A 24102-nucleotide genomic window follows, 5' to 3' on the forward strand; every position below is an offset into this window, starting at 1 on the left:
GAGCTAATTTTTCAGATCAGATCAAATTAATAGTGAACAAATAAGTAACTTAGGTGCTATTGCTCCTCTGGGCACTGAGAAAGGGCACTAGCATCAAAACTTGTATTGCTGATAACCAGTTCACCCATCTATCTCAGGGGACTATTCCTAGATCAACATATATACACACCAATATCATTTGGCCCATTAAGAAGCTGTATGATTAACTTAAAAAAACATTCATATGGTTAGTTTTCAAAAAATCATTAGAAGAAATGATTTAAGATTCTTCCCCAGCCTTACTCCTCTGATTTTAAGAACAATCTGCCAAAGAGGAAATTTTAGCAGATGAAACTCCACCTCCATTCCCACCTACCCCTTGGAAATTGTCAGGGAACTATTAAAAGAATGTAATGAAGACCAATCAAAAGGTTTAAATCCTCAAAGTCTTTGCTTAGTGCCCTATCTCTAATGGAAAATCTGGATCCAATCCATTACATATTCTAGCTCCCTTTCTATTTTCTTTATCTGCTAGAGTGTTCCTTTAAGTTGCAATTCAGAGTTTGCATGCTAACATTTCCTACAGAAGATACCATGCCCGTATTTTCTACCACAGGAGAAATGAAATTTAAGACAAGCTGCAGCTGATGCTGGAAGATCAGCAAAGAAACCAAGGAATAACATTTAAAGATATGCTGGGATGGATGGAGAAGGAGCGGGAATTTGATCATAGTAACAATACCATGGGAAAAGAGGTATTTAACTTCTTCATCACTGGTCAGTTATACAACAGACCCCTACACAATAAGTTTTCTATTGTGGCAGGGTAATATACCTCTTCCACAACAGATGAGGAAAGATGGTGAAATTTAAAATGTTCCAAATATTGCTGACATATATTTCAATATTTCTCAGCATCCCTCATTACTGCTTGTGCTTGTTGGAACTGCTGGGTTTTCAGCCAAGCTGGAGGACTCCTGGTTGCAAATGCTTATCCTATAAGGGGATGGAGGAGGGAATACCAGAAGTCTCCTAGCATTATGTGAACTCTGGCTCTTAGGAATAATGCCTGTATTTCATATTCCAAAACTCAAGATCAATTCATCCAATGAGCTCAGGCTATATTCATCACTCAATACACAAAAACACTTAAGGCACATATCCATTTTTAGTACTATTGCTGGAAGATGCTGGAAGATTTGTCTTAAACTATGTTATCTATCAGCAAAAAGACCGCCCACACAAATCACTTCAAGATTAGCACAGATAGTGGTTGTCACTGTTTCCCACTTCATTCATCTATGGTCTCCTTTACTCAACAAGTGGGTGCAACAGAAATCACATAGTATCAAAACCTTGTCAGTTTTGTTTTAACAGTGCTAGAATTATACATTTCTTTAACCAGGCTCATAGGGTAGCTCCGGGGCAATTTAATAATGCTTATTGACCATTATTGTTACTTCTCTTGAAATTCCAGGCCAGAAGTAGGAAATCCATGGACCTTCAGACTGGATGCTTCAGTCAACATGACCATTAGTCAGGAATGATAAAAACTGTAGCATCTGGGCACCTCTACTTCTACTTCTTGCTGCTCAAAAGAATGCTCCTCTTAAACAAAATGTTGTGAATAAAATAAATCCAACAGTTATCCACTAGAAAAATTTGTGGTCCCCAGCACATCACTGGACCACACTCCCTATGGTTGCAAGAAGGTCAAGCAAGTTATAAAGTATGGCCTCCAAGTTGTCCATCCTTTCTTGCTGACCAACTATTCAAACCAGCTGAATGTGATTTATTGTGTTAGGTTACATGCATTGGATTGCAACAACGATGCTCTGCCTGACACACTGCCGCCACTAACTCCTCAGTATTTGGTCTTTTATCGACTAACCCTGAAACATCCACAGTACTTCCCTGATTTTAAAAAAAAATACATAAACCACATTGTTTTATCTATTATATACATTTTGTGCCTATGTGTAAGTTTCATCCAATGCAGGTGTCCCTCTTACCAATCCTGCATATTTTCTTACACTTTACAGAAGCTCAGACTGTATTCTCACACCCTGCCCACTCTATCACCATATTGTTTAATTTGCAAAGAATTTCATTTTCCCTTTTGGTAAAGAATATTCATTTCTTCTGTTCTATCAACTCCATATGTTTTGCTCATCTGCATCATATTTGGCATGTAAAGTAGATTCTTCTTATACTTCCCAAGAGAGGCAGAAAATAGAAGCTCTACCACCCACCCAAGTGCTAGAAAATCTTGCAGAGGCTGTGAAGTGTTAAAAATTGTGCAAGCACATTGCAGATTTAAGAAGATGGGATCTGCATTATCAAAGCAGGGAATCATAACAGGCTATTCCTTCCAGTAACAGGCCTTATGAGTCTCTCACCCAGGAGAAGTTAGAGTTTTCTAACTAGTAGATACCTTTTGCCTTTTCTAAAACTAAAAAGCCAACAAGTACATTTAAAGAAAGGAACAGCTTTTCCCAGCACACGGCCTCTCCAACTTGATGATGCCCATGACATGATCATGCAGATATCAACCTTGCTATGTGTACAGCCCAGACTTCGGCCCTCAAGTGGTCTCCTCCCCAGGAATTCTACTGGGCCACACCTTTTAGATGTAGCAAGAAAGCTCTCTCATTCTCAGGAAGTAGCAACAGCAGAGAAACTGGCAGGGCCAAAAAGTCAGTCAGGTACGAGTGACATTTAAAAAGGATTTGTGTCAACATTTGTTGGCCACAGCTTCTCTTTCCCATTTAGCAAAGTGGCACTAGTTTTTCAAATCTCATCCTAAACACTGGTTTAGAGAATAACAAATTGCTAAGCATACAGCATGGAAGAGATTAGAACCTACTCACAAACGAAACTCATAACCTGCAGGAGCAGTACTACAGCATGATTTGCCCCTCCTTTAAATTCCCATTTCTGCCAAAAGTCTTTACTAAAGGGCTTATAACAATTTGGGACAATATTGTAATAAATGTTGGAAATTCCATGAAATACAAGGAAAGTTTTATCACATGTGGAGGACGTGAAAAACCGCAAAAATATTGGAAAGATATACATAATCCAATGCAGAAAACTCTGGGATTTAAATTTGAAATGAAACCACAACTTTTCCTACTAGGTATTATCTCAGAAAAAATCAGTAAGAAACATCATAATTTAATGAGACATATGCTTACAGCAGCAAGAATAAATCTTGCCCCACACTGGAAGAAAAATACAATTCCAACAATATCTGATTGGAAACTTGAACTTGTAGAATATGCAGCAATGGCAAAACTAACCGTATACATTCACAATAGAAGTTTAACCAAATTTAAGCAAGAATGGTTCCCATATATGCCATACATTATGCAGCATGGCAAATATAATCACAGTTTGACTTCCAAGAGAGCCTAAATGTTTACAAACACTATAAATCAGCAGATGAATAAAAAGGGGGAGGTTAGAAACTCAACAATTATTTTCCTTTTTCCTTTTTCTTGGTATTTTAATTATTGTTAAATTTGCTTTGCTTATCTATTCTGTCCCTTTAATATATGTAAAAAAAGGTAACAATACAATGATGACTTTATTGCTAAGTAATCAGCTCAAGAGCGAAACTTTTACTGTATAACAAATATTTTGATGCAATCTACAGCAGTTTTTTTTAATGTTATACTCAGTTTTAGTTGAAAAAGTCGAACTATCTTATGCTTGTAATACTGACATCCTAAATTGTAATTAATATTGAATACTTCTTTTTCCTTTATCTCCAACATCTAAAAATTATTTAGATAATTCCAATATCTAAATAACAGAGAATCAATAATCCTTAATACTGCATAAATATTGTATTGAAACAATATAATGTATTAAGAATTACAAAAACATAATTATAAAAGATATCAAACAAAAAAAATCCCAAACAATTTGGGACAATATCAAAAGCCCCATCATCTTAATTATTGGAGGTTTACTTGCATTTTACAATAATAGCATGGCCTGTGGTCACTTCAATTTTCCTCCTTTACATTTAAGCACAATATATTTTAATTGTGGTTGCAGTCAGGGACAGAAGGGAGATTTAATTCTTGCCTTTCCAAGTTTCCCAACAACCCTGTCCCCCCCACCCAACATAGGAAAACAAAGCTCCCATTGGTATTACTGACTGAAATGCACAGGATAGATTTAGTTCCCTGGCCATCCAGTGTAGACATTCAGAACTAGGGAAGGAGAAATATAGTCTGCATTAGGCTTTTTCAGGACAACCTAAATTTGCTCTGATAAAGAGATCTGTACCATGGAAGTGACATAATTCTCTTTGTTTAAGCAAAGAGGTAATACAATATGCATTAACACCACCTGCATTTATTCATTCATTCATTCATTCATTCATTCATTCATTCATTCTTCAAATTTCTATCACTGCCCATCTCTCCCAAAAAATGCATTGCATTGTAGCTCCTCTCTATCTCTTCTGGTCATTGCACATGGGCAGAATTCTTTTCGGACCTTGGCAAAGGGATGCCAGAGAATATGAAGAGGGTGTTTTCCAGCCTGTCATGCCAAAGCTTTTAACAAGGCTGTACTACTCACCTCCTTCTCTGTGAGCTAAGCAGCACCTCCTTCAGCATTACTTGTCAAAGCTTGGCTAGAACTGTTGGAGTTGTAAGGAAGTACAACCAAGGCCTTAAAACATCAGGGTCACTTAGAAGTGAGGTAGCCAAATTGCTTTGCAAAGCAGTTTCAAGGGAGCATTTTGCTTGAACTGCATCAAAGTGGAACAACACTTCAAAAGCTCTGCACGTGGGGGGGCACCTGCATGCGTGGGAGACACCCATACCTTTTGGTCTCAGTGAAGAATATTTATTTATTTATTTATATTTCAAATTTCCATCACCGCCCATCTCCCCCGAAAAGGGGACTCTGGGCAGTTTACAATCAAAATTAAAACACATAAATTACAATATAAATAACTCTATAAAAATGAAATAAATATAGAATATAAAATATAAAATCCAGCAGTGTGGATCTTGTTTGTTGGGGAGAGATCTATAATAGCCACCCCCAAGATTAACTGGTGCCCCTCCCACCCAGCGAGGTGGCAGAACCAGCTTTTTAGGTTCTTCTGGAAGTCCAGGAGTGAATGGGCCTGTCTCATCTCCAGGGGCAGAATGTTCCAAAGGGTGGGTGCCACTGCAGAGAAGGTCCGCCTCCTGGACCCCACCAGGTGGAATTCCTTTACCGGAGGGGTTCATAGCATGCCCTCTCTGCATGACCGGGTGGGGCGGGTCGATGTTATGGGGATGAGATGGTCCCTTAGGTAACCTGGCCCCATGCCATGTAGGGCTTTAAAGGTGATAACCAACACCTTGAATCTAGCCAAGCTTTGACAAGTAATGCTGAAGGAGGTGCTGCTTAGCTCACAGAGAAGGAGGTGAGTAGTACAGCCTTGTTAAAAGCTTTGGTATGACAGGCTAGAAAACACCCTCTTCAAATTCTCTGGCATCCCTTTGCCAAGGCCCGAAGAGAATTCTGCCCATGTGCAATGACCGGAAAAGATAGAGAGGAGCTACAATGCAATGCATTTTTTGGGAGAGATGGGCGGTGATAGAAAAGAGTCCCTCTTTTGGGAAGATGGGCGGTGGCTAAATTTGATCAATCAATCGATAAAATAAACTGGTACCCAGTGCAGCTCGTGCAGCAGTGGTGTCACATGTGCCAATCTTGGGGCACCAATAACTGCTCGTGTGGCTGCATTCTGGACCAACTGAAGCTTCCGGATACTCTTCAAGGGTAGCCCCATGTAGAGCACATTGCAATAGTCTATGTGGGAGATGACCAGGGCCTGAGTGACTGTTCGGAGGGCCTCTCAATCCAGGAAAGGGCGTAACTGGCACACAACACAAAGTTGCGCAAAGGCCCTTCTGGCCACAACTGCCACCTGTTCATTGGGCAGGAGTTGTGAGTCCAGGAGGACCCCCAGATTACGCACTGGGTCTGAATGGGGCAGTGCAACCCCATCCAGAACTAAAGATGATAACTTCCTGGATACAGAGGAACCATCAACCCACAGCCACTCCGTCTTACCAGGGTTCAGTTGAAGCCAGTTGTTCCCCATCCAGACCCCCACAGTCCCCAGGCACTTGGAGAGGGCAGCTACTGCATCACTTACCTCACCCGGGATGGAGATGTATAATTGGGTATCGTCAGCATACTGATAATACCTCATCCCGTGGTGACGGATGATCTCACCTAGCAGTTTCATGTAGATGTTGAATAGGAGACGAGAGAGAACCGAACCCTGCGGCACCCCACAATGAAGGGGTCGAGGGGCAGATCTCTCCTCTCCTGTCACCACCGATTGGGACCGGCCCTGGAATAAGGAGGTGAACCAGCGCAAAACTACGCCACCCACCCCCAACTCCCTGAGCCGACCCAAAAGGATACCATGGTCGATGGTACTGAAAGCCACTGAGAGGTCAAGAAGAGCCAGGATGGATGCACTCCCTCCATCCCACTCTCACCAGAGATCATCCATAAGTGCATCCATATCTGTCCCATATCCGGGCCTGAAACCTGACTGAAAGGGGTCCAGATAATCCGTTTCCTCCAGAATCCTCTGGAGCTGCAATGCCACCACTTTCTCAACCACCTTTCCCAAAAAGGGAAGGTGGGAGACAGGGCGAAAATTGCCCTGGTATATATGCTATATAAGAGGTATACATGTGGTCTCAGTGAAGGTCACACAGTATAAAATGTCTTGAATTCAAAGTAGGGTATTAATCCAAGGTTTACTAAAATCTTCAAGGTTTACTAAAACTCAACAATTAATTTGCCTGGAAGAAGAAAAGGATGAAACTCTACTCCTGGGATAGCTGAACCTATTACTACTTACTTTTAAACTTAATATGTGCACAATATATTAATGGGCTCACTGTGCAACTGGGATTAACATATGCTGCCAATAATCACTCCCAAACGACAGACTGGGTTGACTTTGTCTTTTAAATCTAATCTAAATAACCCATAGAATTATTTGCTGCATACATCTTTTCCAGTGGGTTTTAATATAGCCTGAATATTAAATCAGAAGTCTATTTTATGGTATATTGATATGCTTGGAATTATAATTTGATTTCCAGATAGTCTTTTGTTTAATATTTTCTTTACAAGCCTCTGGGATTTTCAATATTCTGGCCAGACCACAAAATCTTGTCAGATAACTGAGCTTCCCTTTCTATGAATATTAAGACACAGGAGTGATTTTTCAGAGGGGTAAATATATCAGTCCACCAACAGCATCTAACACTGGGCCAACAGCAAACTAAATGTACATAAAACATATGACTGAATTCCATGTATCTGTTTTTAAAAAGCAGAATAGGGTAAGAGAAATCATATGTGAAATAGGGTAAGAGAAATCAATCTGTGGCATAGAACCCCCATTGCTTCACAACAAACAGTAGCCTTCTTCACTCAAAGAAATTCTCCAGTGGCATACCTAGCATATGTAACACCTTTAACACCTACTTCTTTGTTGCTGCTGCACCACACCACTGACCACCAAACAGCTGATTGGCGCACTGGCAGCAGCAACCTGACTCCACATCTGCCACCAACCTTCCAGACAGCCTCCTTGTCACCTCCAATATGCCAGATGATGCACCCCCTTATTGCCTGTACTGGGGCAGACTACCTGTGCTGCTTTGCCCTTGATACACCGCTGAAATTCTCAATGGCACACTAACTTTGGAGTCAGTCTCCATGAACTGAGCGGTATTTGCTATATGACATAAACATGTATGTCCTATTAAGGTTGGTAAAAGTAGAAGAAATACACAAAAGATTAGGGGCTGCAAAGAAACAAACAGACTTCAGCCTGAGCCAGAAGAAAAGAAACAGAGTGGAGCTTCAAACCAGCCCCCTCTTGAAGTGATACCGATCAGGAAAACTCATTAGTCATTTCTGCTTAGTGTGGAAACTGGCCCTCTGCTATCTGCTTGATCAGCTGAAGGCTATTAACTTGTCCTTCTGATTCCAGACCTTCTTCCTTGCAATGTGGAGTTTTATTAGTAAGGGAAAAATAGGAAAAATGTGAATTAACCCTAGTGAAATCTGTAAAAGAGGAAGAAAAGGCAGCATCTGTTCCAGAAGGGAGTAGGGGGGACCAGGAACTATTTCCTGGATTAGGAAGACTTAAATGTCAGGCCAAGTATGTTTTTTCTGTGATAAACCATTTAGGCAATCTATTCCTTGTGAGTCTGATAATTTTGGCAGAGACAGAACTCTACACCACAGTTTCTTGAATATTGCTTTTATGCTCATAGCCTCAAGATGCAATGTAAATCTCTAAAGATTTATCTGGGCCCCATTGTTCATATGACTAACTGTCGTAATTGGAGAAAGGACAGTGGAGGAAACATTTTGAAAAGACTGATTTGCCAGAACATCAAAACAAGTTTACAGAGTTTTAAAACTGCAACCTGGAATCAAGAGCTTTTACTGGCATTACTCAGAAGACATATATGAACATCATATATGGAACAATTGGCTATGAAGACAGTGATACTTACGTTGATCAAAGCCATAATCCAGAAAGCATAAGACACTCGTGTCACCACCAGTCCTTTTGTGGGTAGGTCATAATGTGTCAGGTTCCCAGGATGATGGGGGACCAGTGACTTCCGGATATGAGGGAGGTTGCTGCTACCACTGGCTGTGCCATTTGCCAGGATGCAGTTGGTGTCTGACAGAAAAGGATCAGCTATCAGAGGGCTTAGCAGGGCACCAAAGCCCACAAAGAAATGAAGGGCCTACAGAGAATGACAAGGAGAAAAGCTGGTTTACTACTTTCAGTCCTGTGACAACCAACATTGCCAGTAACAAATCTGGCCAGATACAATAAATAAGGCTCAGAAAGAATTAGTAATAGTTTATTGTTAAATACATCTGGGGGGAAAGTGGCAGGTTGGAGAAGACTGTGTTACGTAGTTAATTCTGCAATAGATTTCATATGCCACCCAAATGCTCTTGGCATTTTGATCCTAGAAACTTGTTTGCGGGAGACTAGAAATATACACATCTCCTTTACCACAGATGAACCAGAGAATAATCCAGCACAGTTATGATGCTGACCACAGGTGTGATGCAAAACAATATTGTGACTATGTTCATATAACATGACAAATCATATTATGGTTTGATTTATTTTCTAAACTAGATAATAGCTCAAGATTGTGATGGAGTAAGAATGATTTAATCTCAGTTTATAGCTATGGCTTTCTGTAGATTAACTTACTTTAACCACAATCTGCTGTGTCACTCAAGATAGGATTAATGGCTTGTTTATGGTTAAGCAAACACTAGTCTTCCAAGAAAATGCTGTGAAATGTACCTGTCTACTGGCAGCAGCAGATGGAATTACTGCTAGATGGTTACTATAGAACGATCATTTCCCCAGCCACGGATAAGCTTTAACACAGCTTCATGTGTAACACTAACATGGTTTGAATGGGGCATGCAAGAAAGAGGGAAGTATCTATTTTAGTAAATGGGAATATGATCAGATAAGCACTCTAAAACATACAAAACTGGCAAAATGTATCCACTGACTAACTTCTATTGATAAAGGATTGTATGTTCATTATTCTAACACAATGAAGTAGTTGCATCTGGACTTGCTTATTCAGAAACAAGTTATAACTGTGATAAATAATTTTAGGCAGCGATGTGATGTTGGATTAATTCTGATACCATCTGCAAAGAACTTTTGGTGTGTAATGGTTTGGATATGCTTACACGGTGCACTCGGTTCTATAGCTGTCCAGGAACGTGTGCTGGCCCTCTTGACTGGTCTGAAAGTAAGATCAACATAGGCTTCCCATTGAAATGACTGACATTCATTCATTACACATGTGCAGGATTCTGTTGTGCTATATCATGCTTCTGTTTGGAGCCAACATGCCTCTACCTTTAGTTTTGCATCCAAGTGTTAATCTGGGGGGAAGGAAGGTATTGGACAGATATGTCCTAGCTTGGACTGAAGTATCTAATTATAAAATGGAGATAATGCCTCACAATAAAAACTGAAAGGAAATGAAAATATTATATTTCAAAATGCAACATGGAGGGCAGAGAAAAGAAAATGTACAAGCACTTGGGACTGAAGGGAAGATCAGAGATGCCCAGATGCAGCAGCATCTTGCCATTTGTAACCACAAATTTTGCTCTAGCTGCGTAATATAGCATTTAGAAGAATCCTGTCTTTTTGAAACCACTAAGAATGCTAAGGCTTCCCCTCCATGCTGCACTGATTTTGACTCTGAAGCAAACAAACCACCCAAGCTCAGCACAAAATGAAAATTTCCTTCCTTCTCCCCAGCATAAAAATAAAGAAGGGTCTCAGCCTACATAGGAATATGGACCCTCATATTTAACATAGCATCAGAGGAAAAGATATCTCATTGCAGCAAGCACAATGGAACCTTGAACATTTGTGAACCAATGGAAAAGCAGGGGGCACAAACACACAAACAGGGGTGTAAAGTCAGGGGCCCAGCATCCACCAGCTTCTTTCTCACCTGCAGGAAGACTGCTGAGTCCTTCTGATAAATCTTCACCAGCTGCATATTGGAAAGTGTGTCGATACACCCCATGGCCAGCCCAGCCACAGCCATGACCACCGCAAGAACCACGACATTGTGACAGACAGGGATGATGGCGAAAACCACAGAAATAGCAAGGGATGAAGCAAAGAGAGCAAGCAGAGACTGTGCCAACCTGGACCAAACAGGAAAAAAGGCACAAGTTACTCATATTGCTGTACTAAAGGTCAGTCATTCTAAGCACTATTGTAAAAATTGCACAATTTTTTCAGGTACTCTGATACAGAATCTTTGACTGAACATGGTACTAACTTAACTGTTGCAGCCCCACAAGAGATATGGATGGTGCCCCCTCTCCTTGGGTTGCGAAAAGCCCTCAAGACCTGGCTTTGGTCTCAGTCCTGGGGTTTAAAGTGTTGTGAAGCCCCTGTTGTGATTCTTCGTTATTATGCAGGTTGTTTTAGTCTAGGCTGTCTGTGTTGTTGTACGTTTTTTAACTGGTTTTATTCTTTTTGGATTTTGTAAGCTGCCCTGAGTCTCCCAGAGTAGGTGGCTTTAAGAAATTTAAATAAATGAATAGATAAGTAAATTAAAATGTGATTTAATTCAATATGCTCACTACAGTAATGAGATGCATTGAAGGGCAGTGGTTTTTAAAAGACTTTTAAAAGAAAGAGTCTTTCCTAACCTGTTACACTCCAGATGTGTTGTGTTGGATTATAATTTCTGTCATCCCCAGCCAATGTGCTAAAATACTGTATTTTCTCAACAAGACCAGGCTAAGATGTCTATAATGAAGATTGCAAGAACGCTTTCCCAATTGCTGCATTCACGCTCTTCGAAAGGGATATGTTTAACTCCCTCTCTTGTCCATCAGTGGAATTATGCCTAGCTTTAACTGACTGATGCTGATTATGAATCTGACATATGACAGCAACATAATGTAATCAATATCCTGATGTGTGTGGAAAATGATTCCTTCCGAATTGCAAACATGCTAAAGGATACATCAAATAAAATAGATTTCATACTTGTTTTTTAATCTGTTCAATTATGTCCGATTCTCGGAGACTGCCTGGACAAGTTCCTGCAGTTTTCTTGGCAAGATTTTTCAGAAGTAGGTTGCCATTGCCTCCTTCCTAGGGCTGAGAAAGTGTGACTGGCCCAAGGTCACCCAGCTGGCTTTGTGCCTAAGGTGGGACTAGAATTTACAGTCTCCCAGTTTCTAGCCTGGTGCTTTAACTACTATACCAAACTGGCTCTTGATTTCATACTAGTAAGGTGATAATAAGCTATGCAAACCTACAGATCAGTTATATAAAACCTCTTATAAATAACTGGTTCTGAAAGGACTTGTATTATATTCGACTGGGCTCCAAATTGGAGGTTGGTATTGATTTACATAGGAACAAAACATACATATAAAAATAGGAGCACCAAGTGAAAAACAATTGCTCAGTGCTAGTGATGTGTTAGCAACAGGCCCAGAGCTATAAAAGCAACACCTCTGGGAGACAGAAAGAGCACATTGGGGGATAAATATGCAGATGCTAATAACAGATCCACTAGGTATGGGCAATGTGCCAAGACTGGAATTCTACACATGAGCCTTGTAGTACAAGAACAGCTACCTTTTGCCCTTGGCTGGCCTAAGAACACACTGAGAAGTTAAATGTTAATTGTGATTTGTGAGTTCTTTAGGACAACACAAACATCTATATTATTTAGATGGTGGAAGAGCAGGTAAAAAAAAAAAAATCATTCTCTAATCCAGTGTTTCTCAATCTCAGCAACTTTAAGATAGGAGGCCTTCAACTCCCTGAATTCCCCCAGCCAGCATGGGAGTTGAAGTCCACACATCTTAAAATTGCTGAGATTGAGAAACATTGCTCTAATCTATGTCAGGGGTTATGAAAATGCTTTGTTATGCACTGCCAGCAACTAGGACAAAAACTTTATATATACAAGTTTTATATCAGGTAAACTTTTTTTCAAATTGAGAGGGTGACCATTCACTGTCCAATCTGAAGAAATGATTAATTATGTTGTATAACCCAAAGGTATAATGCTAAAAAATTACTCATACTTGGCCACTAATGGAAATATATGGATAGAATTGAATTTGAAAAATAGATTGATAAAATTTGACCTGATAGAGAAATCTCTGATAAAATTCACAAGTTTAGAAAACAAAGTGGAAATTCCTTATTTTACTGGGACTGGCAGGATTCTATCTGTTTCATAAATGATAAAATGAATACAGGTAGTCCTCGTTTAATTATGGCAGCTGGGACTGGCAGCCTCCTGCCAGCTTCCCCATTGACTTTGCTTGTCGAGATCCAGCAGTGAAGGTTGCAAATAGCGATCATGTGACTGCGGGACACTGTGACTGTCATAATTGCAAGCTGGTTGCCAAGCACCCGAACAGGCCTGCAACTAGGGTCTCTGTCACCAGGGGCAAACATGGATTCCACGCCCATTTTGGCACCCCCCAGTGCTCATTTTGCACCCCCCCCAGTGCGGCACCCAGGGCACATGCCCCGCTTGCCCCCCCCGTTGCAGCCCTGCACCCGAATCACGATCACATGACCACAGAGATGCTGTGACAGCCACAATTGGTAGTTGGGACCTGTCGTTTAGTCCCCCTCATTCAGTGCCGCTGTAACTTTGAATAACCACTCATTTAGTGACAGTTCGATGAGGACCTTCAGGTTGTATGGAAGATGTACTGTATATACTCACAGATAAGCTGAGAATTTTAGGTGCCAAAATGCATCTAAAAATCAGTTTTGGCTTATCTGTGGATGGGCTTATCTACAACTATATATGGTAATAATTTTTAAAGTACCCATATTTTCTGTACATACTTGCATATAAGCCCATCCGTGCATAAGCCGACCCTCAAATTTTTAACCAAAATACCATGAAAAATGTGGACAACTTATCCGCAGGTGGCACATTTTTCACAGTATTTTGGTAAAAATTTGAGGGTCGGCTTATACACGGATGGCCTTATATGCAAGTATATACAGTAACTGGTCTGACATAGTAGGATTGTTTACTGTAGAAACTTGTGTGTAATGTAGCATAAAGAAACTTTATAATAATGATTTAAAAATAAAACTAAACAGTTAATTATCGGTTTAGCATATTATGTGAATGCAGCCACTAGGTTTCTAACTTACATTGTGCAAAGAGGCCACACTCCTCCTGTAACACAGAAGGGCCATATCCTAGTGGAATGGTCATGCTTTGAATGCAGACGACAGCATGTTCAATCCCCAGAATCTCCTGGCAGGGCCAAGAAAGACCTTTGCTTTCCTACCACCTAATGTCAGCAGATTTTTTTTTCTTTTTTCCTTTCCTTTTTTCTTTTAAGTATAGATTCTATATATATGTAATACAATGTTATTTGAGTATTAATCTGAGTTCCTATGGAGGTACTACGTCTGTGAGCAATATTAGAAAATATGATAAATATTTAAATATAGAAAAGTTTATTACTAGGTATTTGTTAAAAGGTACAGGTTATAAACTTCAGCAAAGGATCGTTACCTTGTCGTGGTGCTGGAGCTTGAGCACCTCAATGATGCCATGAGCTAAACCGTGAAGGGCCACCCAAGACGGGAAGGTCATGACAGAGAGGTCAGACCAAATGCGATCCCTGGGGAAGGTAATGGCAACCCACCCCAGTATTCTTGCCGTGAAAACTAAATGGATCAGTACAACCAGAGATATGTCGGTATACCATCGGAAGATGAGACCCCCAGGTCGGAAGATGGTCAAAGTGCTACTGGGGAGGAACAGAGGATGAGCTCAACTAGCCCCAGACGTGATGACGCAGCTAGCTCAAAGCCGAAAGGACGGCTAGCGGCCGACGGTGCTGGTGGTGAACGGCGAATCCGATGTTCTAAGGATCAACACACCATTGGAACCTGGAATGTAAGATCTATGAGCCAGGGCAAATTGGATGTGGTTATTGGTGAGATGTCAAGATTAAAGATAGACATCCTGGGCGTCAGTGAACTGAAATGGACTGGAATGGGCCACTTCACATCAAATGACCACCAGATCTACTACTGTGGACAAGAGGATCACAGAAGAAATGGAGTAGCCTTCATAATTAATAGTCAAGTGGCTAAAGCAGTGCTTGGATACAACCCAAAAAACGACAGAATGATCTCAATTCGAATTCAGGGCAAGCCATCTAACATCACAGTGATCCAAATATACGCCCCAACCACAAATGCTAAAGAAGCTGAAGTAGAGCAGTTCTATGAGGATCTGCAGCACTTACTGGACAACACGCCTAAAAGAGATGTTATTTTCATCACAGGAGACTGGAATGCTAAGGTGGGCAGTCAAATGACACCTCGAATTACAGGTAAGTATGGCCTGGGAGAACAAAATGAAGCAGGACATAGGCTGATAGAATTTTGCCAAGACAACTCACTCTGCATAACAAACACTCTCTTCCAACAACCTAAGAGACGGCTTTATACATGGACTTCACCAGATGGACAACACCGAAATCAGATTGATTACATCCTTTGCAGCCAAAGGTGGCGGACATCTGTACAGTCGGTAAAAACAAGGCCTGGAGCTGACTGTAGTTCAGATCACGAACTTCTTCTTGCACAATTTAGGATCAGACTAAAGAGATTACGGAAGACCCACAGATCAGCTAGATATGAGCTCACTAATATTCCTAAGGAATATGCAGTGGAGGTGAGGAATCGATTTAAGGGACTGGACTTAGTAGATAGGGTCCCAGAAGAATTATGGACAGAAGTTGGCAGCATTGTTCAGGAGGCGGCAACAAAATACATCCCAAAGAAAGAGAAAACCAAGAAGGCAAAATGGCTGTCTGCTGAGACACTAGAAGTAGCCCAAGAAAGAAGGAAAGCAAAAGGCAACAGTGATAGGGGGAGATATGCCCAATTAAATGCAAAATTCCAGAGGTTAGCCAGAAGAGATAAGGAATTATTTTTAAACAAGCAATGTGCGGAAGTGGAAGAAGACAATAGAATAGGAAGGACAAGAGACCTCTTCCAGAAAATTAGAAACATTGGAGGTAAATTCCAGGCAAAAATGGGTATGATCAAAAACAAAGATGGCAAGGACCTAACAGAAGAAGAAGAGATCAAGAAAAGGTGGCAAGAATATACAGAAGACCTGTATAGGAAGGATAACAATATCGGGGATAGCTTTGACGGTGTGGTCAGTGAGCTAGAGCCAGACATCCTGAAGAGTGAGGTTGAGTGGGCCTTAAGAAGCATTGCTAATAACAAGGCAGCAGGAGACGACGGCATCCCAGCTGAACTGTTCAAAATCTTGCAAGATGATGCTGTCAAGGTAATGCATGCTATATGCCAGCAAATTTGGAAAACACAAGAATGGCCATCAGATTGGAAAAAATCAACTTATATCCCCATACCAAAAAAGGGAAACACTAAAGAATGTTCAAACTATCGAACAGTGGCACTCATTTCACATGCCAGTAAGGTAATGCTCAAGATCCTGCAAGGTAGACTTCAGCAATTCATGGAGCGAGAATTGCCAGATGTACAAGCTGGGTTTAGAAAAGGCAGAGGAACTAGAGACCAAATTGCCAATATCCGCTGGATAATGGAAAAAGCCAGGGAGTTTCAGAAAAACATCTATTTCTGTTTTATTGACTATTCTAAAGCCTTTGACTGTGTGGACCATAACAAATTGTGGCAAGTTCTTAGCGGTATGGGGATACCAAGTCATCTTGTATGCCTCCTGAAGAATCTGTATAACGACCAAGTAGCAACAGTAAGAACAGACCACGGAACAACGGACTGGTTTAAGATTGGGAAAGGAGTACGGCAGGGCTGTATCCTCTCACCCTACCTATTCAACTTGTATGCAGAACACATCATGCGACAAGCTGGCCTTGAGGAATCCAAGGCTGGAGTTAAAATCTCTGGAAGAAACATTAACAATCTCAGATATGCAGATGATACCACTTTGATGGCTGAAAGTGAAGAGGAACTGAGGAGCCTTATGATGAAGGTGAAAGAAGAAAGTGCAAAAGCTGGCTTGCAGCTAAACCTCAAAAAAACCAAGATTATGGCAACCAGCTTGATTGATAACTGGCAAATAGAGGGAGAAAATGTAGAAGCAGTGAAAGACTTTGTATTCCTAGGTGCAAAGATTACTGCAGATGCTGACTGCAGTCAGGAAATCAGAAGACGCTTAATCCTTGGGAGAAGAGCAATGACAAATCTCGATAAAATAGTCAAGAGCAGAGACATCACACTGACAACAAAGGCCTGCATAGTTAAAGCAATGGTGTTCCCTGTAGTAACATATGGCTGCGAGAGCTGGACCATAAGGAAGGCTGAGCGAAGGAAGATCGATGCTTTTGAACTGTGGTGTTGGAGGAAAATTCTGAGAGTGCCTTGGACTGCCAGAAGATCCAACCAGTCCATCCTCCAGGAAATAAAGCCAGACTGCTCACTTGAGGGAATGATATTAAAGGCAAAACTGAAATACTTTGGCCACATAATGAGAAGACAGGACACCCTGGAGAAGATGCTGATGCTAGGGAGAGTGGAAGGCAAAAGGAAGAGGGGCCGACCAAGGGCAAGATGGATGGATGATATTCTAGAGGTGATGGACTCGTCCCTGGGGGAGCTGGGGGTGTTGACGACCGACAGGAAGCTCTGGCGTGGGCTGGTCCATGAAGTCACGAAGAGTCGGAAGCGACTAAACGAATGAACAACAACAGGTTATAAAATGAATTGGTATTGGGAGAACATTGATAAGTGGGCCACAACAAAATTAATGGATGAAATTAGGTAGTCTTGATGTAAAAGGGCTGTGAGAATCTAAGAAACAAAATGTAATTTTAGCATATTTAAAATCGTTAAGGGCAGATATTGCTTATCTACAGGAAATTCATCTAATGGAACAGGATAAATCTCTATTAATGAAGGATTGGGTGGGACAGGTTTACCTCACAGATACTTTGAAGACAGCTAAAGGTGTGGCCATTTTGGTTCAAGAAGGATTTCCAATTGAAGTACAACAGGCTATTACTGATGTAAATGGGTGTTATTTAATTTTATGTGCTAAAATAGCAGGAACTGTCATAGCTATGGTTAATGGACCTAATTTAGATTCTCCTATTATATTTTATTAATGTTTTCGACATTTGAATGAGTGCATTTATGATAAAGTGGTAATAGGATGAGATTTTAATGAAATATTGGATCCTGAGCTTGATAGAAATACACTGGTACAAAAAATAATAATTAGTGAGGGAAACAATTAAGACCTATATGGAAGAATTGAATTTAATAGATCCTTGGTGTTTGATGTATCCAACTAAAAGAGAATATACATTTTATTCAAGTGTGCACCAGAATTTTTTTAGGCTTGATTATATCATCAACTGTAATATTGATGTTTACTATGTATCAGATCATAGTGCAATTATTCTGAATTGTGTATTTCAGAAACTGGTCAAGGTATCGAGAAATTGGTGTTTCAATGTCTCCTTATTGAATGATAAAAAACCTGTACAATAAATGTGGGTAGAGACTTTACAATACTTTGATTTGAATTCAGAAACATTAAGTGCCCAAATTTTTGAATGGGAAGCATATAAATCTTATATCCGAGGTTGAATTATTGCCTATGCATCATACAAAAATATGATAAAAAATAAAAGGGAAAATAATTTGAAAGATAAATTGAAACATTTATGGGCATTTATGGGCACCTTGTACAGAGAAATACAGAAAAAGAAATATGAACTAAATACTATAATATCATAGCAGACAGAATTCATGCTATTTATGGCAGAGATATAGGGAGAATGACGAAAGACCTGGTAAGATTTTGGCTAATCGCTTAAAGCAAAAGAAAGACAGGGCAATGATTCCAATTAGTAGAGGTAAAAGAGATGAAATATATAAAACTTCAAAGGATATAAATTGTCAATTTTTAAACTTCTATTCAGAATTACATTAACCAGAGAATATATCGATTGAGGATATAGAGGCCTTTCTAAATAATATAAATCAATGGCAATATTTACAGCTACAACATTTGTTAACAATGTTGTTTAGACCAGCAGCATTTTCATCTCCTTAGACACCTGAGATACCAGATCAACTTGTTAAATCCTTTAAAACTAAAAGACCTACTATTAGTTTTTATGGATATTTGTTATCAATAAATCAGTTTGATATGCAGATGCTAAGAGATGAGTGGAATAAAGAATTAGAGTTTCCTATATTGCCTAGACAACGGGACAATTTCTTAACTTCTATAGCAAAAGTGGCAATGGACTTTAAATACAACAAAAATAATATTTAGAATTTATTGGACTCCATTACATTTGTATAGAAAAGGATTGTCTAAGACAGCATTTTGTTGGAGATGCAATAAGGACAATGCTTCTTTAAACACATGTTTTTACAATGTCTTATACTTACTAAGTTTTGGGAGAAAGTAGTGGACCATATAAATGTGACTGTGTGACAAAAGCTAAAATTTTCAGAGGATAATATTCTCTTGAATTATATACCTAATATATTGAATTTAACAACTGGACAACATAAATGGATTCTCTGTGTCCTTACTATGGCTAAAAGACTGATAATGTAGCATTGGAAAGACAAATGTATGGCCCTATTTACTCAATCAATCGAAGACCTGATTATACTTGCTACCCATGAATGGATTGCCATAGACGTAGATTTTGTATGGACAGGTATAATGAAATATGGGACTCATTTATACAAAATACAGTAGGTTTTTTAAAAAAGCATGATAGTTATATAAGTGTATTAGAATATATATATACACACATACTTGCATAACGTTTGCATTAGATAATTATATATAGACTTGTAATTGTTTACTGATGTAACTGAAAGCCAGCCTGGTGTAGTGGTTAAGGCACTGGGCTAGAAACTGGGAGACCATGGGATCTAGTCCCAGCTTAAGCACAAAGCCAGCTGGGTGACCTTGGACCAGTCACTCTCTCTCAGCCCTAGAAAGGAGGCAATGGCAACCCACTTCTGAAAAACCTTGCCAAGAAAACAGCAGGGACTTGTCCAGGCAGTTTCTGAGAATTGGACAGATTGAAAAAAAACACCGTTGTAACGACATATTATACCTTATATTTTATTTTTATTTTTTTGCTTTATTTTTTCACTTATTTTTTTAAGCACATGTTATGTATTTTTTTGACAATGTATGTATCTTTGTGTTTTGTTCCCTTCTGTTAAAGAAAAAAATAAATAATAAAAAAATGTCAGCAGAATTTAACTAGGTGGACCAATAGCCAAATTCATTGTAAGGTAGCCTCTTATCTACATAAGAAATCAGTGGTAAATAAAAACTTCATCTGTTGGCTAATGCTTTCAACCCTTAACAAAATAAAATGAGGTTGATATTGAGCAACAACTTCAAAGGAACCAGCCAGAAAGTAGAAGCAGAAACAACTGTCAGTAAATATCCAGATACAGAGAGAAGTAGCCAAGAGTCACCGTACACAGGGATCTGCATTGCATGATCTAACCATTTCAGAGGGTACAATGTCTCACTGACATTTCCGGGTATGACTTTGAATCAGGCCTAAGAGAGACACAGGACTATGAACATTTTCACACATACCACAAAATCAACTGTTTCTGTTGACTGTATTGTAAATGTAAAGCACATACTTCAAATTGAAATGTAAATATGATATTTTGTTAAAAGAACTCCCCTACCTCTAACACACACGTAGATAGCATAAATGGTCTTCAAAATGCTTTTAGCATGGGTCTGGAGATGGTTGCTAAGAATAATGTGGGCTGCAAGAAAAACCAATCAATCAATCCTGAAGCAAATAATGACTTCCTACTCCCTTGAGATTATGATGATATGCAAGCAGGCATGTGATGCAAATCAATGAGAGACAAAAAAAAAGTGCTTTGTAAGTACGGGAGAAGTAAAAGAAGGGAAAGATAACCAATAAGGTAGATGGATGGTATCAACAGGGCTGCAACTAGGGGGGGGCAAGAGGGGCATGTGCCCTGGGCACTGCACTGGGGGGGGGCGCCAAAATGAGCGCTGGGGGGGTGCCAAAATGGGCATGGGATCCATGTTTGCCCCAGGTGACACAGACCCTAGTTGCGGCCCTGGGTATAAAAGAGTTACAGAACCATCTTTAGAAGAGCTACAAGCTAGTACTAGAAATAGGTTGAGATGGTGAGCATTTTGTCCACACAGTCATGAGGAGTTGGGTCCAACTCAGTAGTCCCTAAATCAGTGGTTCTCAGTGTGGGCCATGCCATATTTCTAGGGTGTCATATTTCTGAGGTGGCTACCAAACTTAACGGCCATGTGTATGAACAATTTGTCATAATTCTCACATCTCATTCTCTCTGCTAATTTGAACAGCAGAAATATTGAAAATTACTACAGTTTATAATAAATACCTTAACAACAACTGTGGTGAGGTACGGTAGTCACAGTGGTAAATGAGACTCAGAAGAGGCTATGATAAATAAATAATCCCTACTGTAGAATTCTCATAAGAGGAAGGTAGGTAACTCTTTCTAAATGGAATATTTAAAACCAATAGAACAATATAATTCGTTCTAATTGTAGCCTTCACATTCAAATGTATGATCCTTTTGGACAATAGATAATTGATGTGTGGGAGAAACAAGACTATCCTGCTTGCTTGCTTGCTTGCCAGAGGCACACAGTGGCATCTCAGAAACTGAGCCTTGAAACTGACAGGCATTAGGTCTTCTGTAAAAGGATTCTTCCACAGAGTCTGTATCCAATGATGGTAACAACACCCATATATTCTGAAAAAAATCTTCTAGACAGCTGAACAAAAATTTACACTTTCATAAATAGATCAAAATCTAAACCTTTTCAAAGTCCTGCACAAAAATATGCTTTGAAATTTAGGAAGGAACAGAACTAAATTAAAAAACTGCAATAATTCTAAAACACCTTGGGTGGATTCAACACCTGCACCATCTTTTTTAGATAGGGGGAGATCCAATGGTGAGAAAAAAATATCAACCAGTTTTTAATAAAAACCTGAAGTGTGAAATGAAGCTGGAAGGAGCACTTAAAAGAGGGAAGAAAACCACAGATAGATATAGAATGACAATGACACAAACATTATGTTACATATTGTGCTAAACCACTGTTTTTCAAACTTGCCAACTTTAAGATGTGTTGACTTTAACTCCCAGAATTCCCCAGCCAGCCAATGACACTAGGGATTCACAGCTACTGTGATCTGAGGATCACAGTTTATGATTTAGTGTATTATGCAAACCTAGCCATTGGGTGTATATGACAATTTATTTCAAAATGTGGGGTACAGGTAGACAATTGCCAGAGTAACAGGCCCAATATATATACATGCAAGTATTTTCAGGATTTCCTTACTCGGGAATCGCCCTACTCAGTGGCTGGATTCACATACAGGTAGTCCTTGATTTACAACAATTAGGACTGGAATTTCCATCACTAAGCGATGTGGTTGTAAAGCGTCACCACATCGCTTAGTGAAGGAAAACCCTGCAGTCCCAGTTTCCATTGTTAATCAAATCCTAGTCATTAAATGAGGCAACTTCCTGCTGGCTTCCCATAACCAAGTCAGTGCAGAAGCCAGCAGGAAGTTGCAAGTCCCAGGCGGCTTGCAAGCAGGCCAGCAGGCAGATAAGTGGCTGCTGCCAGGTAGGGGAGGGGATGAGGGGGTCCACAAGGGTGCGAGGGAGGCGCAGCAAAGCTCGGGGAGGGTGCACAGGGGTGTGCAAGGCTGGTGTGGTGAGGGTTGGGGAGGGTGTGCAAGGGTGTGTGAGGGTGCAAGGGAGGCACAGCGAGGGTGGGAGAGGGTGCGTGGGGGTACACTAGGGGCCAGCACAGTGCCAGTGCAGAAAGGCTGGGAAAGAGTGCGTGGGTGAGGGAGGCTTACCCCAGTGACTTGTGACCTTCCCTGCAGGCTTCCCCACTGATTTTCTGGGGAAGCTGGTAGGGAAGGTCACAAATGGCAATCACATGATAGCGGGACGCTGCAACCGTTGTAAGTGCAAGCTGGTTGCCAAGCACCCAGATCGTGATCACATGACCATGGGGGTGTTGGGATGGCCAAAACTCCAAGGACCAGTCATAATCACCATTCGTTCAGCACCATCATAACTCTGAGCAGTCACTGAATGAATGGCTGTAAGTCAAGGACTACCTGTATTGTATTTAGCCATGTTTCATTAATTATATTAAAATGTGGTTTGTTAATTAAGCTGCATGGAGGAGACAGTCACTCAGTTGACAAATGTGGAACACAGAGTCTGTGGGCTAGAGACTTAGTTTGTCATATAGGTATTTCTTGAAGGGAAATTCAGAAAACTTGCAAATTATTAAACCACTGTGCTAAATTCCCCCGCAAGCTAGGTTTTCCTTAAGATTTTGTAAAAAAGAATAGAGCCACACGTGGAGAGAAAAATGCCAAATAAATAGGCATGAGATAGCTATCACCAGATAGCTAACAAAAGATGGGTTAGAGAGAAGGCCAGAGAATATAAGATGCTATTGCTTTATTGATTATAGCAAGGCCTTTGTACAGAACATGTGAGAATGCGAAATATATTAAAACTGGTATGCCAGAATACCTGATTACTCTTCCAAAGTATTTTTACATGTAACAAGTAACTTACAATAAAACTATTGTAAGAACTGAGTTTGGAGAAATGGAGGGGCTCAAAATAGTAAAGGAAGTGAGATTAGGATACGTGTTATCCCCATCTCTCAATGTACCGTGAATATATTCATAGGAATAGCAGGATTGGAAAAGATGACTGGAATCAAAACATGAAGCTGAAACATTATATATAAGAAATGCAGATGGCAATATTTTGTTAGCAGATAGTAAAGAAGACTTAGAAGAGCTCATTATAAAAGTAAAGAATGGAACGTGAAAAGTCCAGATTGCTGCTAAACGTTAAGACAAAGTTAATGTCGATCAACCTGTTTAGTGAACATAAAATGGGTGGTAAAAAAGGAAAGGTGATAGTTTTATTTTTTTGGGCTCAAGAAAAGATATATTCTTGATTAAAGAGATTAATCTTACAGTGACAAGCTTAAACAAGATCACAACAGTTAAACTACATTGGTAATGTAGGACTGTGACAAGGTGGACACTTGAGAAAGAGTGAGAGAAAGAAGATAAACATTTTCAAATTAGGGATCTCTAGGTAGTGACTAAAAGTACCATGGACTACAACAAAAACCAGTTGGTCGCTCCTGGGGCAAGAAATTACTTACTTCTCTGTTTAGGCGAATGGACAGGATCAAGAAATTACAGGACCATTCTTGGAAGAGCTATGCATTTGTTCATGCGTGTACCAAGAATCAAATCTTGCTGGAATCAATCTAAGCTACAATGTCTGAGTTCCCAGATAAATGTTAAGTCATAAATCATGGTTTAAAAACCACAATGGCAGAGTTCAACAATACATGAAGT

General features: G+C 40.0%; 1 protein-coding gene across 1 annotated transcript in view; it reads right to left on the bottom strand.

Annotated features, from left to right (window-relative positions):
- The window catches only part of MFSD4A (major facilitator superfamily domain containing 4A), a 46735-nt gene that overhangs the window by 15552 nt on the left and 7081 nt on the right, over nucleotides 1-24102 (bottom strand). The window contains exons 2-3 of the mRNA XM_063297506.1: nucleotides 10563-10761; nucleotides 8556-8795 (exon numbers count right to left, since the gene is read on the bottom strand). Of these exons, the coding sequence (XP_063153576.1) occupies nucleotides 8556-8795; nucleotides 10563-10761 (439 nt within the window). The remainder of the gene's footprint in view (nucleotides 1-8555; nucleotides 8796-10562; nucleotides 10762-24102) is intronic.

This window comes from Candoia aspera, chromosome 3 (assembly GCF_035149785.1).
Source record: "Candoia aspera isolate rCanAsp1 chromosome 3, rCanAsp1.hap2, whole genome shotgun sequence".
NCBI classification, from domain to species: domain Eukaryota; kingdom Metazoa; phylum Chordata; class Lepidosauria; order Squamata; family Boidae; genus Candoia; species Candoia aspera.